This window comes from Solanum pennellii, chromosome 12, assembly GCF_001406875.1.
Source record: "Solanum pennellii chromosome 12, SPENNV200".
NCBI lineage: Eukaryota > Viridiplantae > Streptophyta > Magnoliopsida > Solanales > Solanaceae > Solanum > Solanum pennellii.
In genome coordinates, this window is record NC_028648.1 from 56,614,018 (window position 1) to 56,627,538 (window position 13,521).

The 13,521-nt window shown below is 37.5% G+C and overlaps 1 protein-coding gene across 3 annotated transcripts in view; it reads right to left on the reverse strand.

Moving 5' to 3' along the window:
• Window positions 1–1,226: 1,226 nt before the first annotated feature.
• LOC107007267 (ADP-ribosylation factor GTPase-activating protein AGD3-like) overlaps window positions 1,227–13,521 on the reverse strand; it is a 29,600-nt gene continuing 17,305 nt past the window's right edge. The window contains exons 11-22 of one of the 3 annotated variants that reach the window (XM_027913353.1): window positions 8,583–8,798; window positions 8,089–8,220; window positions 7,560–7,736; window positions 7,381–7,467; window positions 6,990–7,304; window positions 5,483–5,628; window positions 5,314–5,404; window positions 4,282–4,447; window positions 3,966–4,209; window positions 1,869–2,007; window positions 1,690–1,771; window positions 1,227–1,542 (exon numbers count right to left, since the gene is read on the reverse strand). In XM_027913353.1, coding sequence (XP_027769154.1) covers window positions 3,968–4,209; window positions 4,282–4,447; window positions 5,314–5,404; window positions 5,483–5,628; window positions 6,990–7,304; window positions 7,381–7,467; window positions 7,560–7,736; window positions 8,089–8,220; window positions 8,583–8,798 — 1,572 coding nt within the window. In that variant the 3' untranslated portion in view covers window positions 1,227–1,542; window positions 1,690–1,771; window positions 1,869–2,007; window positions 3,966–3,967. Of the gene's footprint in view, window positions 1,543–1,689; window positions 2,008–3,965; window positions 4,210–4,281; window positions 4,448–5,313; window positions 5,405–5,482; window positions 5,629–6,989; window positions 7,305–7,380; window positions 7,468–7,559; window positions 7,737–8,088; window positions 8,221–8,582; window positions 8,799–13,521 lie in introns of those variants that run through there. The other 2 variants (XM_015205814.2, XM_015205815.2) reach the window with 2 other exon arrangements.

The following is a 13,521-nucleotide window of genomic DNA, read 5'->3' on the forward strand; positions in this document are numbered from 1 at the left end:
AATCTCTCTCGCCTCTCTCCTCCCTCTCCCGATCTCGCTTGCCATTTATACAAATGTATATGTATAATATATAGTTATATACAATTATATACATATACAATTCACCTCTCTCCCACTCTCTGCCCTCTATGGCTCGCCTCTCTCCTCTCTCTCTCTCTCTCGATCTTGCTCGCGTCACTCCTATCTCTCCCAGTCTCGCTCGCCTCTCTCCTCTCTCTCCCAATCTCTCTTGCCCTATATACAATTACATATGTATAATGTACAATTATCTAACGAATATACATATACAATTCACCTTTCTCCCACTCTTTTCCCCCTCTCTCTCACCTCTCTCCTCTCTCTCTCAGTCTCGCTCGTCTCTCTCCTTCATATGACATGTAGCTACAAATTGTAATTATCAAACTATAGCTATGTGGAGTAATTTATTTGTTTTTAAGTGGCTATATGTGAAAGTTTCCCTTAAAAATTACACCTCTATGCTTAAATATTAACATGGCTGCCATGGCAAGCACCTATACAATATTTTGTTTTTTCATTTTTTTTTCACTTTTAATTCACAATAAACTTTTCATGACCAACCCCTTCAAAATTTTTCCAAAAAGAGACAACATAATCAAAAGAAAGTTAATGATACTACAAACATTTTTTCCATTATAGTAGCAGGCCAATTTTCTTAATTGAAACTGAAGGTGGGTTTTAAAATTTGAAATTTGTGAGTTTCTTGATTGGAATTGAAAGTGGGTATTAGAATTCGAAATTTGGTCAAGACAATTTCATCTTCCAATCTATAAAAAAAATAACAGGAAAACCAACAGATGTAAAACAAGACAACAATCATAATAAAAAGATTCAATATTCATGTCAAATTTGTTGAATTCAATAATGACAACTAGATTTTGTGCAAATAAATGATCGAAAAATAGAAGAAAGACGAAGAATGATGGGTGTAATGGAGATGGAGGTGGATTAGAGGAAATTCGACATTCGGAAACAATGGAGAAATATTGGGATGATTTAGGAAGATGAATGAAATGGTAGAGAGAAAAATGAAAAACATCAAAATTGATGTATTTTGGTCATGATTTTTTTTTAAAAAAAATTATTCTGAAAAAATAGGTGTGTCTATCACTCTCCAACAAAGTTTTGGGGGTGACATTTTAAGGGTGTCAATATATGTGTTGAAAATACTTTAGAGGGGTAATAGGACCCCCGTGAAGTATAGTGTGTAGTTGAGAATCGGGTAATAAATTGAGGGGGTATTTGACTGTTTTCTCTAGTTTATATTTACGATTTTTATTGCAATACAAATACTTATCAATACAAGAAATCTATATATTGCCTATTGGTGATAAACATTCTTTCATACTCCTCAAAAATGAAACCATAATAAATAGCCTCATTCATCACGTCTCCCCAATTCTTTCAGCTTCATCACTGAGCCAATTTCCCACTTAAATGTAGTTCTACTTAGCTAATTCTGTTTCACAGTCAATTCAAAATACATGTACAACTGCTCCACTGCCCACTTCAACATCTGCACAACTTGGATGACAAAAGAAACCAAAGTGGAAAAAGAATTAATAATGAAAAACACAACAGAAGCAGCCTAATGCATCACACTGAAAATTACTGCATTTTGTAGAAATGACATGCATGAAGCCATGTTGTACTTGATATGTAATTCCTAACCTCTGAGAATCGCGGAGAAAAAGCACCACTTCTCTGGATCTTTCATTTCAAAAGCCTTATCAGAATTTCTGGCAGAATGAAGCTAAGGATTTGAGCAAGCTTTAGCACTTCCGTATAACTCCAAACTTCGTTCTTGAAGATAAAATATTCTTACTGGGATGCAATACTAAGTTGTCTACCTCAGTTTGATCTTTGTTGTGGTGCTATCCTATGGCAACTTTCAGCAGGGCAATGATCTCCACATCATCGAGAGCTGATTCCTGGACAAGATGGAAAGGAGTCTTGCCTTCCTTATCGACAGCTTGTGGATTGGCCCCCCTATTTGCAAGAAATCATATTGGTTAAACAACATAGAAGTTATACAACTTATTATAAAAGTAAGCTCTCAATTTCAGCAGCATTATGAAAATGATTAAAATTGTCCTTTCTCAATTTCAGTGGCATTTCTAATCTTCAACGTTACTTCATTGATTGATATAAGAACTAACTAATTATCATTTCAAAACGTCAATTCTCCTCTAAATCTGAGGCCACAAAAAGTTGAAAGAGTGCGGGAGTACCAAGCAGTAGAAAGTTTTGATTCAAGATATACAACTTGAATGTCATTCATCTTTACAAAGAGCAGAATCCTCTAGCTAAGTCAAGGAATAGAACTTATCTGTTAAGTTGGCTACTCTCCTGCTATCTGATGAAGTAAAACAGTATTCAGCTACCATTTGTTGGGCCTTAATCAGATTCATTGGAGCAGTTTCAAAATTTCAGACAGATTTGTTATACCCTAGCTTGGTATGACAATTTGTGCGTGGTAAAACTGTTTAATATACTCTATAATTCCTCGAGGACAGGTTTCAGTTCCTCATCTTGTACTACACTGAACACAAACCTTTAAGTTTATCCTTTGTAAAACTAAGAATATAACAAAACATTAGCATCAATAAACAGTTCTTTGTTTCAACAGTGAAACACAAATTCTATAGAATAGTTATGAGACCATCAGCGTTATACAGATGTTAACATGGATGCATGGTCTACGAGTTTAGACAAGATTAGAAATGGTCACATACAACAGAAAGGTGCAAGGTAAGAAATGTAGATAAAAAAAATGAAAGAAGGTAGCTTAAGATTGTCAGTCATATTCTCTGTAGACCTCCAAATGCATTAGTATGTAGGTGGAACACCATAATGATTGAAGGTGTTAAAAGAAACTAAGGTAGATCTAATATCAGGAGGATGAAACTTGTCTCACAAGACCTTTAATTTCTCGAGATCAATGCAGATTTAGCAAGAGAAGAATACAATGGAAGCAAGTATCATATATAGGTGATGTCAACCAATATGGATCAAGGTCAATCCTTATTGACACACTAACATTAACCTGGTATTCCACATGAGTCTTTTAAGTTGACTTAGAGATATATGACAGTGTAAGGATACACATAGAGAATACTAACTTAACTAGTCTAGTCATATACATATATTGAATAGTGGAATGAAACATGTGCAAATGGGGTAGTAAGAGGACTCATATTGCTGACCCCAATTAGTTAGGATTGAGAAACAGTTGCTGTTTGTTTGCTTTGTTTATGAAGTCTTTCCCACGCTGGAAACATTACGGTTGAGTGATTGATTGTAGGAAACATTCAATAATTTCAAACTCCTTTGAGATATATGAATGTTAAGCGTCAGACACCTTTATAGAAAGTCAATAATTTCCCTCTGATTCTGAAAAGCATGAACGTCGTTGTTGTGCCTGGAAATTCAGCTGGAGATTGATGATCATGCACTCATAGCTTTGATCTAACTAGTTCTCTGTCCTAAAACCAATCAAAAGTGCAGAAGCTACCCATACTGCTTTATAGGATTCCCTTTAATATGCTTGTATTTAAATTTCAATAACTACTTGGCTTCAATCTCTGTAGTTATTCTATTATCTTCTGCTATTCTATTATTTAGCAGCAATCTGCAAATGTGCCTTTACTCTCGCTCTCACAACCGCATGTCGCCAATAATTACTAGTTTACTATGACCAACAAGATATGTGGCATTACCTAGTAAAAGCACCTCTTTCTCTGCTAGATCTGAATGTAAGCACAATAAGTGTGGACCTCCCAATGGTTTAAACTATATAAATATACAAGACATGTTAACCTATATTGTCAAGCTCCTTAGAAACTTTTATCCAAATGCACATGCCGGGCATCAGCCTTACTGCGAGAACTATATTACCAGACTGGATACAATTAAGAAACGAACTACCACTGTTCTTAGAAACATACCATTACCTTGAAAGTAATAGTTTGGCAATTTCAGTTCTTCCTCTTAAGAAACTATGATGCAGTGGGATCTGACCACGCAAATCACAAGCATTTATGTTAGCGCCATGCTGCAGAAGCAGCTCCACCATGCCAATATCAGCAGTTTGGCAGGCTAGGTGAAGCAGGGAACAGCCATCAAAAAATCCATCAGAGGAAAGGTCTGCACTTCCACCTCGTGGGTTCAAAGAGTTCGCACAATCACTGCCTAAGAAACCAAAGTTATGATCAGGGTTTGCATGTCAATGCAATCTCAATAACTCACTAGATAAAGACGTACCAAGTGATACTTGCCCATGAACTGCATTAACATCTGCTTGATAAACAACAATGAGACGATATACAGTTTTCTTGTCATTTTTACGCACACCTTCCCATAGCTGTTGTGCAACAGAAAGCAGATGCTCACCGTTTTCCACTTTGTGAACAAATTTTTTTTCTGCATACTGCAGCCATAAGAAGACTCAGCAAGCAAAGAAGAACGGTAAGGAGTTAAACCAGGTGAAGTGTATTAAAGATGATTCTCATTAAGCATTGACAGAAGATAATGAAATCAAGGAGAGACGGAGAGAATATTTTGATCAATTGTTCAACTCAAACCAGACCCTGGCCCAACGGTGCTGAAAATTGCAGCAGCCATACCATAAAAGGCTCCATGGGCTATGCTAAGAATTTTAGGTAGGCAAGAATTAAGTCCCAGATAAGACCTATGCACGGTTGCTCACATGGGCAGAATGTGCAGTGCTAGTTCACTGATCAGGTGCGGCAGCCGTACAGCAGAAGGCTCATGAGTTACGGTATGATGTAGAAGTGGGAGAGAATAAGTACTGATAGAATGCCTACATAAATAGCGAGTCAACAGGAGGAGCATAATGTGCAATATCCACCAATCTGATGACATTAACGGCTAATCAAATGACTGAACTGGAGGGATAAACAAAAATAATGACTATAGGGAAAACAAATACTTCTTCCATTTCAATATAAGAGGCAAAGTTTGAATAACACAGAGTTCAACAAAGAAATGAACACTTCTGAGACTAGTGGTAAAGAACATTCCGTAACATTTGTGTGGCTATAAGACTTCGGAACTTGTCGTAAGCATTCCACAACATTTATGGCTATAAAAGCTTGTTGTTAGGGATAAATGAGAAGTTAAGGTAATATTTCTGAATCTAGAAAGCTGTCATTCTTTCTGGAACTGACAAGAAAGAAATATTGCCATGGAACAGAAGTATTATATAAGATGTGAAGCTATTCCGTTAAGACAGAGAAGCGGCTTGCAGAACATGTTCGCTATATTTAGTGGTACCTTTCCATGGATAAACTTCTCCTTCACTGAAATATGATCATCCTCACTTGGTTTGCAAGAAAACTGCTTGTGCTTATGGGACTCCAAAGACCTAGACCAGTCAGTTGACACTTTTCATTAAAGAACAATAACAAAAATAATTCACATAGTAATGAATTTTCAAAGTTACCGCATCGGTATTTCATCTGCCTGGAAATTTCTTCTTGGATGCAACAAACCCTCCCAAATAGAATTCACAAACACATTACCAAGTGCTTGGAATAAGATTATGACAGAAGGCTCCCACACTTTAACGTCAAGTGCCAAGGATCTTACCTAATTACAAAGTTGCAGTTGAACTGTAAGAAACACTTCAACTTTTGTGTAATCGTACAAAAAAGCAATGTTCTGAGCAAGTCCAGTGCATAATGAAGCAGTGTAAGTATAGTCCATCCAAACTAGAAAAGGGAAATGGATAAAGGACTTTGCAATCCAACTTACGTTAGGTTTTTATTGAATAGATACTCCAAAATTTACGACTAAGCTCTTTCATTTTTCCACTTCCAATTACCTGTCTCAATCTTTCCAATAATCACCATTTATATTAAAATTAAAGGCCATGTAGATCTGGGAGCCTTCTGTCATAACAGGACCCTAGTGTTGCAAAGGGAGATAAGTCACCTCAAAAAGGCAGCAATGGCTCTGATACATGAGGATTTCAAGAAGAAGAATAAGCTTCTATATATTTCTTGATGAATTTACATCCCAATAGAATGAGTACTTATACAATGAGTCTTTAAACTATATAACAAAATACAATACTTCTTGACAAGGAAGAAAGGCAAAATAACACAATCAATACTTATAATAGACTGAATAATAAGAGAGAGATTATGACTCACTCAGGGGGAATTCGTGGTCCATGGAAACAAATATGGAAGGGCAACACCCCACACCTGGTTGATCACCAAAAGGACATGTCTCACTCAGGAAAAACTCAAGAAAAGAGGCTTCCAGATGTTCTTTTTTGTCATGAGAACGAAGAAACTAACAGCCACTTATTCCTAAACTGTAGGGTTACCATTCAGGTGTGGCACATGGTTCTCAGCATTTCTCAAGAGATACCCAGAACATACTACCAATCTTTTGAGCTGCTGGATGAGCCAAAAATGATGGTGGTCTATAGTACCTATTGCTTCTGGTGGGCTATTTGGAGAGAAAGAAACCTCAGGTGTCATGAGAATATTACTAACACTTTTCAGAAAATTAAAGAAAATTGCATTAACATGTTTTTTTGGTGTAAAGAAGATGGTATAGAAGAAGTAGCATAGTTGGTAGATTTCCTAGGATCTATGTAATTATGGATTTAGCTTGTAATTTTTTTGGAGGTAGCCATACCAATCCAAAAACGATTCTTTCTTTTTATAATTACAATACCAATCTGCTCCTATAATTAAGTTAGGAAATTGCTAATCAATCAATCAACAATTATAGAATAGAAACACTACACAAACACATAATCTGATGATGCATATCAGGAAACATGTGGGGTTTAGCATGAGGGCGAGTACTTTCACTAGGGAGAAGTTTAGTAAGGCTTCCTGCCCCAAACATAAGACAAAGTAGAGAAAACTTAAAAGTAAGATTATACTACAAAAGTAAGAAGCTTGGTTGTACAAGGAAGAAAGTTGACTTGCCTTTGATATATGTACACCAAATTTACGGTGAATGCCAGAACATTCAATGCATATAAGAATACCAAGATTTAAAGAAGCCCAGTCTGGATCAGGAGCACCACAATCAGCACATTTATCATTCCCAGGTATCCTCTTCAGTGCATCAGTTGGTTTCTCTACTTTCATGCTCGGGAGGTGTGACACACTTTTGGATTGGCGTATGGAACTCTTAGCAATGAAATCCCTCCCAGATGTGCATTCTTCAATTGTTCTTTGATCCTGACTCATGGGACTTCCTATGGATCTACTTTTGGTAGAGGGACTCATAGAGAAATGCTGACAACATAAACCATTTTCCTTAGGAAACAACAAAACCGGAACTGGATCAACAATATCAATGTTAATATTTTACCCTTTCAGGTGTCTGAGAACTCAGTAACGAGGTAATAACTCCTGTTATTTTTTCTATCCACACCATTTGTTCTGCTATGCTCTCTGCCTAAATGCCAAAAGATAAAACTTTACTGAGAACTGTTAACGACATATTATGTTGAAAACAAGTTCTCTCAATACAGTTCTTGCTTAGTTCACCTGCAAAGTATAGCTCTTTGTTGGTGAAATTATTCTGAAGCAAAATCTCAAATCCGATTGCTCTGCATCTGCTTTTATTGTTGATGTCAGTAGGTTCACCGTGCGATGTGCAACAGGTTTTTCATCATGTACACCTCCATGATAATGTGAAGAGAGTGGATTGGAAGATCCCTGAAACTGCATCATCCACATTTGAGCAAGCATAAATAGTGACCAGAAGAACTTGCCAAATAAACATGGCATAATACAAAAATGTGTCATTTATCTTGGATTCGGCCGACATTTATGTCCTTCTAACTTTGGATGTGCACAAGTAGGAACTTAAAAGTTGAACAAGTAAACACATGCATCCATGTGACAATTCGCATCCTACATATATTATAGCACATAGGAAATGTGTGTCTACTTTCAACTTTATACGGTGTCTACTTATGCACACCCAAAGTTGGAGGGCATACATGATAGCTATGGTCAAGCTAAAGGGCACATTTATGCAGTATACCAATAAACATTTCATCTGATAACTTACAGAGGACCTGCTCCTTAGTGTTCGATAATAGTACAACATTCCTCTGCTATCTAGAACAAAGAATCTTCTCTTCCAGTCACCTCTTAAATTAGAGGAACGCTTTGAGAGATACCCTTGTTTTATAGTTTCTACCTACACTATTGAAATCTTAGCTGTAGAAATAGTAATCAGAAGAGCTCTTGCAAGTAATAACAAGAATCTCAAAAACAGCCAGAATGGTACTCCCTATGTCCCAATTTATACCACTCACTTTCCTTTTTATCAGTCCCAAAATGAATGACCTTTTCTATATTTAGTAATAATTTAACCTTAAAATGCATGTTTTACCTTTAATGAGATGATTTATAGCCACACATATATCAATGACTTATTTTAGACCACAAGTTTAAAAAGTTCGTCTTTATTTCTTAAACTTCATGTCAAGTCAAACTAACTCATATAAATTGGGACGGAGGGAGTATTTGCTAATAGGGGTGAAGCCTCAAAGCATGCACCTTTCCTTCTGCAGCTGACTGCATTACTGCCTCTATCACTTTCTGGGAACTTCTGGAAGAATGTTGTGTGATTTCAGCAGTTGAAGAATTGTGAAAACTATTTAATGACCGCCTGCTTTGTTGATCAACTTCCTTCTTATACTCTTGCATTTTTTCATTGAGAACTACCTGCTCATGTGTCGAACTTTCTCTAGCCCTTCGTGCAAAGGTCAGGACCTAGTATAACCACAGACAGACAAGTATTTGATAGAAGTTATGTGGTTGCAAAATCAATTTAACAAAGATCAATTCATGAGATTTTAGTGTATGTGTTGAACTCTGTTGACTATTTTTATTTTTTTATCTTTTAAACTTTTTGAAGAGAAAATAATAACATCCCTAGGTTACAACCACAACAACAACAACATACCCAGTGAAATTCTACAAGTGAGGTCTGGAGGTAGAATGTATGCAGACCTTACCACTACCTCATGGAGGTAGAGAGACTATTCCCGAAAGACCCTCGGCTCAAGTGCAACAAATCCCAGTATAAAGTAGAAGGAGATAATGAAAAGAAAAGAATATAGCAAATGACAAGGAAACAGAGCAAAAGTCTGCCAAAGAGGAGCCAAAACAACAATAAAATCATGTGATAATTGAAACACCAGTAGCAAATAATCAACAATGATAAAAATGTGCAAGATCAAAGAGCTCTTCATGAAGATGAGATTCAACTGAAGGCTGATCTCCTTATAGAGTTTGAAATTTTAGCAAAATTGAGGAGATATCTTGGCGACAAAGATCTAGGGTTAATTGGTTGAAGCAGGGAGATAAGAACACAAAGTTCTTTCACAAAACCGCTAACTCTCACCGGAGATACAATAACATTTGACGAATTAAATGTGGATGGTGAAGCAATCAAAGATCCAGAGTTGATAAAAAAAGAAATCATAGACTTCTACCAGAAGCTATATTCTGAAACTGAGACATGGAGACCCTCGGGTAGCTGCAGGGAAGGGCACAAAATTTCTGAAGAAGACAATAGGATGCTACAGGGGGGTTTGAGAACCAAGAGATATGGAGTGTGTAAAGCTTTGTGCTGGAGACAAAGCTCCGGGTCTTGATGGTTACATCTTGGCCTTCTATACCCACTGTTGGGAGGTTGTTGGGGAGGAAGTCATTGCTGCAGCAAAAAATTTCCAGGAGAGATGTTTCTTTGAGAAAAGCTTCAACTCCACCAACGTGACGTTAATTCCCAAAAAGATGGGTGCAAAGAAACTCACAGATTTTAGACCCATTAGCTTAATTGGAAGTGTGTATAAAATAATCTCCAAGGTGTTAACTAAGAGGCTTAAAAAGGTTATGCACAAGCTAGTGGACACACAACAACTTGCTTTCATTAAAGGAAGACAGATCATGGATGCTATTTTGATGGCTAATGATGTGTGGATTCTAGGATTAGAAGCAAGGTGCCAGGCATTTTATGCAAGCTGGACATTCGGAAAGCATATGACCATCTCAACTGGAATTTTTTGTTGGAGTCCTTATCCAAAAGAGGTTTTGGTGGTAGATGGAAAAAGTATTGATTCAGTACTGTGAAATATTTTGTTCTCATCAATGGCTCTCCTACAGGTTTCATCTATTCACAAAGAGGATTAAGACAGGGAGATCCCCTGTCTCCTTTCTTATTCATTATAGCTATGGAGGGACTCAATGATATGTTGAAGATTGCTCAAGAGAAACTATGGTTAAGGGGCTTCAGAGTATCAAATAGGGTGGATTGTGACATGGAGATCACACACTTACAATATGTTGATGATACTCTGGTTTTCTGTGATGCCAACAGAAATCAACTGATGGTTCTCAGAGTTATATTTGTGCTATTTGAAGCCATATCAGGACTACATATCAATTGGGAAAAAAGCTTCCTATACCCAGTGAATAACGTCACCAATCTAATCTCTCTGGCTGGTACACTTGGGGGAAGGACTGGTGACTTACCAATCGTATATTTGGGCATGCCACTAGGAGCAGAAAGCAAGTCCTCCAGGAATCTGGAATGAGGTGGTCGAGAAGTGTGAAAGAAGATTGGTCAATTGGAAAAGTCAATATCTCTCCCTTGGCGGGAGACTCACTCTCATCAATAGTGTTCTCGACTCCATGCCTACCTACATGATGTCTATCTTTCCTATCCCAGGTGGGGTCATTGACAGACTTGATGCAATAAGGAGGAATTTCCTATGGAAAGGAAATAATGACACTAAGAAATTCTACTTGGTTAAGTGGGATGAATTGATTGGGAGCAAACAGAAAGGAGGGCTTAGGGTAAGGAATTTGAAGATTCAGGACCAAATCCTTATGATGAAATGGCTATGGAGACTAGCATCTAGTGAACAAGCACTATGGAAAGAACTTATCAAGCAGAAGTACCAAAATGGTCACTAGTACTTATGGAACTAGCATCTGGAGGGCCATCAGAAACCTTTGGCCAAAATTAAGAGAAAATTGCATCATTAGAGTAGGAAATGACATGAAGGTCTTCTTGTGGGAGGACAACTGGTTAGAACAAGGCTCCCTACAAACCCTCTTCCCAGATATCTACATTCTGAACCAACAACAAAAAGGCACTATGGCAGAAGTTTGGTCAAATCAAGGATGGAATTTGAGTTTTAGAAGACCCCTAAATGATTGGGAGATCCAAAGGCTAGTAGATTTCTTTGGAATCCTTGAACAATTCAAAGGAACCTCCACCTCCCAAGATAGATTGTTCTGGAATCATAATTGCAACGGAAATTTCAGAGTGAAGGAAGCTTACAAAAAGTTCAACTCTTTCACCCATCAGGTTACTGGCTGGCCATGGAAACTTATCTGGAAAGTTAAAATACCTCCTAAAGTGTCCTGCTTCACTTGGCTACTAGCGAAGCAGGATGTCTTAACTCAGGATAACCTCATGAAAAGGGGTATCCAACTGAGTCCTAGGTGTTTCCTGTGTGGAGAAGAGGCTGAAACAGTCAACCACCTCTTTCTTCACTGAAGGATCACTAGTATTTTGTGGAGCATTTTCATCAATTCGAAGGACCTACTTTGGGTGATGCCAAGAAATATTGTCCAGGCCCTGAAGACATGGAGTAGCTTTGCCTACATTTATTGTCACAAAGAAAGATGGAAGATCATCCCCACCTGTATCTGGTGGTCTGTGTGGAAAGAGAGGAACCTCATATGCTTCCAGAACAAAAGTAACAGCATCCAGAAGATCAAGATGAATTGCTTGGTTTAATTTCATTTTTTGGTGCAAACAGGAGTATATGGAAGATCTAAAATCAGTAATGAATGCTTTAGGAACCTTGTAATTTTTGTTTATTTAGGATTGAAGATCTTCCAGATACTCATTTGTAATTAGTTAATCTGTAACAAGTTGTGGCAGGTTTGATTTTTTGGAATATAATACAAGACTGTTACCTTCTCAAAATAAAAAAAAAGAAACAAGAACTACAATGATACAACTAGTACCATCGCAAACCCTAGCCACCCTAAGCAAGACAACACTACACTACCTTCTAACCTTATACCCTAATACGTGTCCTCCACACCCTCTTATCTAGGGTCATATCCTCGATAGCCTCAGGTTGTGTCATATCATGTCTTATCACCTTTCCCCAATGCTTCTTCAGCCTGCCTCTGCCTCTCCTCGGACCCCCTAGAATCAACCTCTCGCACCTCCTCACTAGTGTGTCTATGCATCCTTAAGCTTAATTAATTGGAATATATTAACCCTCAAACTTCTCCAAAACACATGAGATTCCCTACACTACCAAATAGAGGAAATTCAAAAGAGGAAATGGTTTGATCAATTTGACTTTTTCACTTCAATATGCAAATCCTCATCCTTGTTGCGGATGGTAAGAGAGTATAGGAAGAGCATTAGCCTTATAAGAAAAAAGTATTTCTTTTCTAGGACATCCATAACTTACTCTGAATCTTTCATATACTCTTGTTTACACCGAAAATGAAACAAAAATATGTAATTCATCTTCATGTTATCATAGCTACTTCAAACTTTACGAGTCAATATAATCATCCTTGGCAAGTTGGCATCACCCAATTCAATCCTTTCATATTGATGATGATTTTCCATAATTGGCTAGTAATCCTACAATGATGAAAGAGGTGTTTAACTCTGCCTCCTCTCCACATAGAAAACATCTTGAACACAAATGGAAGCCCATTTTCATATTTTCCAAAGTCAACACCCCCTGTTTAGCAAGTAGCCAAGTAAAACATGAAACTTTATAAGGGATTTTTTGTTTCCACATTAGCTTCCATGGCCGACAATCAATTTGATTGTTGAAAGTATTGAATTTCTTGTAATCCTCCTTTACATTGAATCTGCCATGCTTGTGATCTGCCATACAAGACACTCTTCTAACTCAGATGACCCTTTGAATTGTCCCAAAATTTTTAAGAAATCTACTGATCTCTAGATCTCCCAGACATTCAGGAGCTCTCCATAGGTGTTTGTGCCATTCTGGTTGTCCAATTACCATTCATTTCATACTTTAACTTGATCACCTCTTTCCATAAAGTCTGCTCACCGAATGCAAGTCTCCAAAGTCATTTCATCATGAGGCATTGATTATGGTTTTTAAGGTTCCTTATTCCTAGACCCCGTGCCTATTCTATTGGTGCATCCCATATGACCAGGTGGATTTTTTTTAGAGTCACTCTTTCCTTGCCAGAGAAAATTCCTTCTCAAAACATCAAGCCTCTCAATAACACTATCAAGTAGAGGAAAGAGGGACATCATGAAAGTGTACAGGACATCCAAAACACAATTAATGAGAGTTAATCTTCCCCCTAATGAAAGGTAATGGATCTTCCAATACTAGTCTTCTTTCACATTTCTCTCCCACCCCATTCCATATACCTATGGATCAGCTTTATGCTCCCCGGGGGGGGGGGG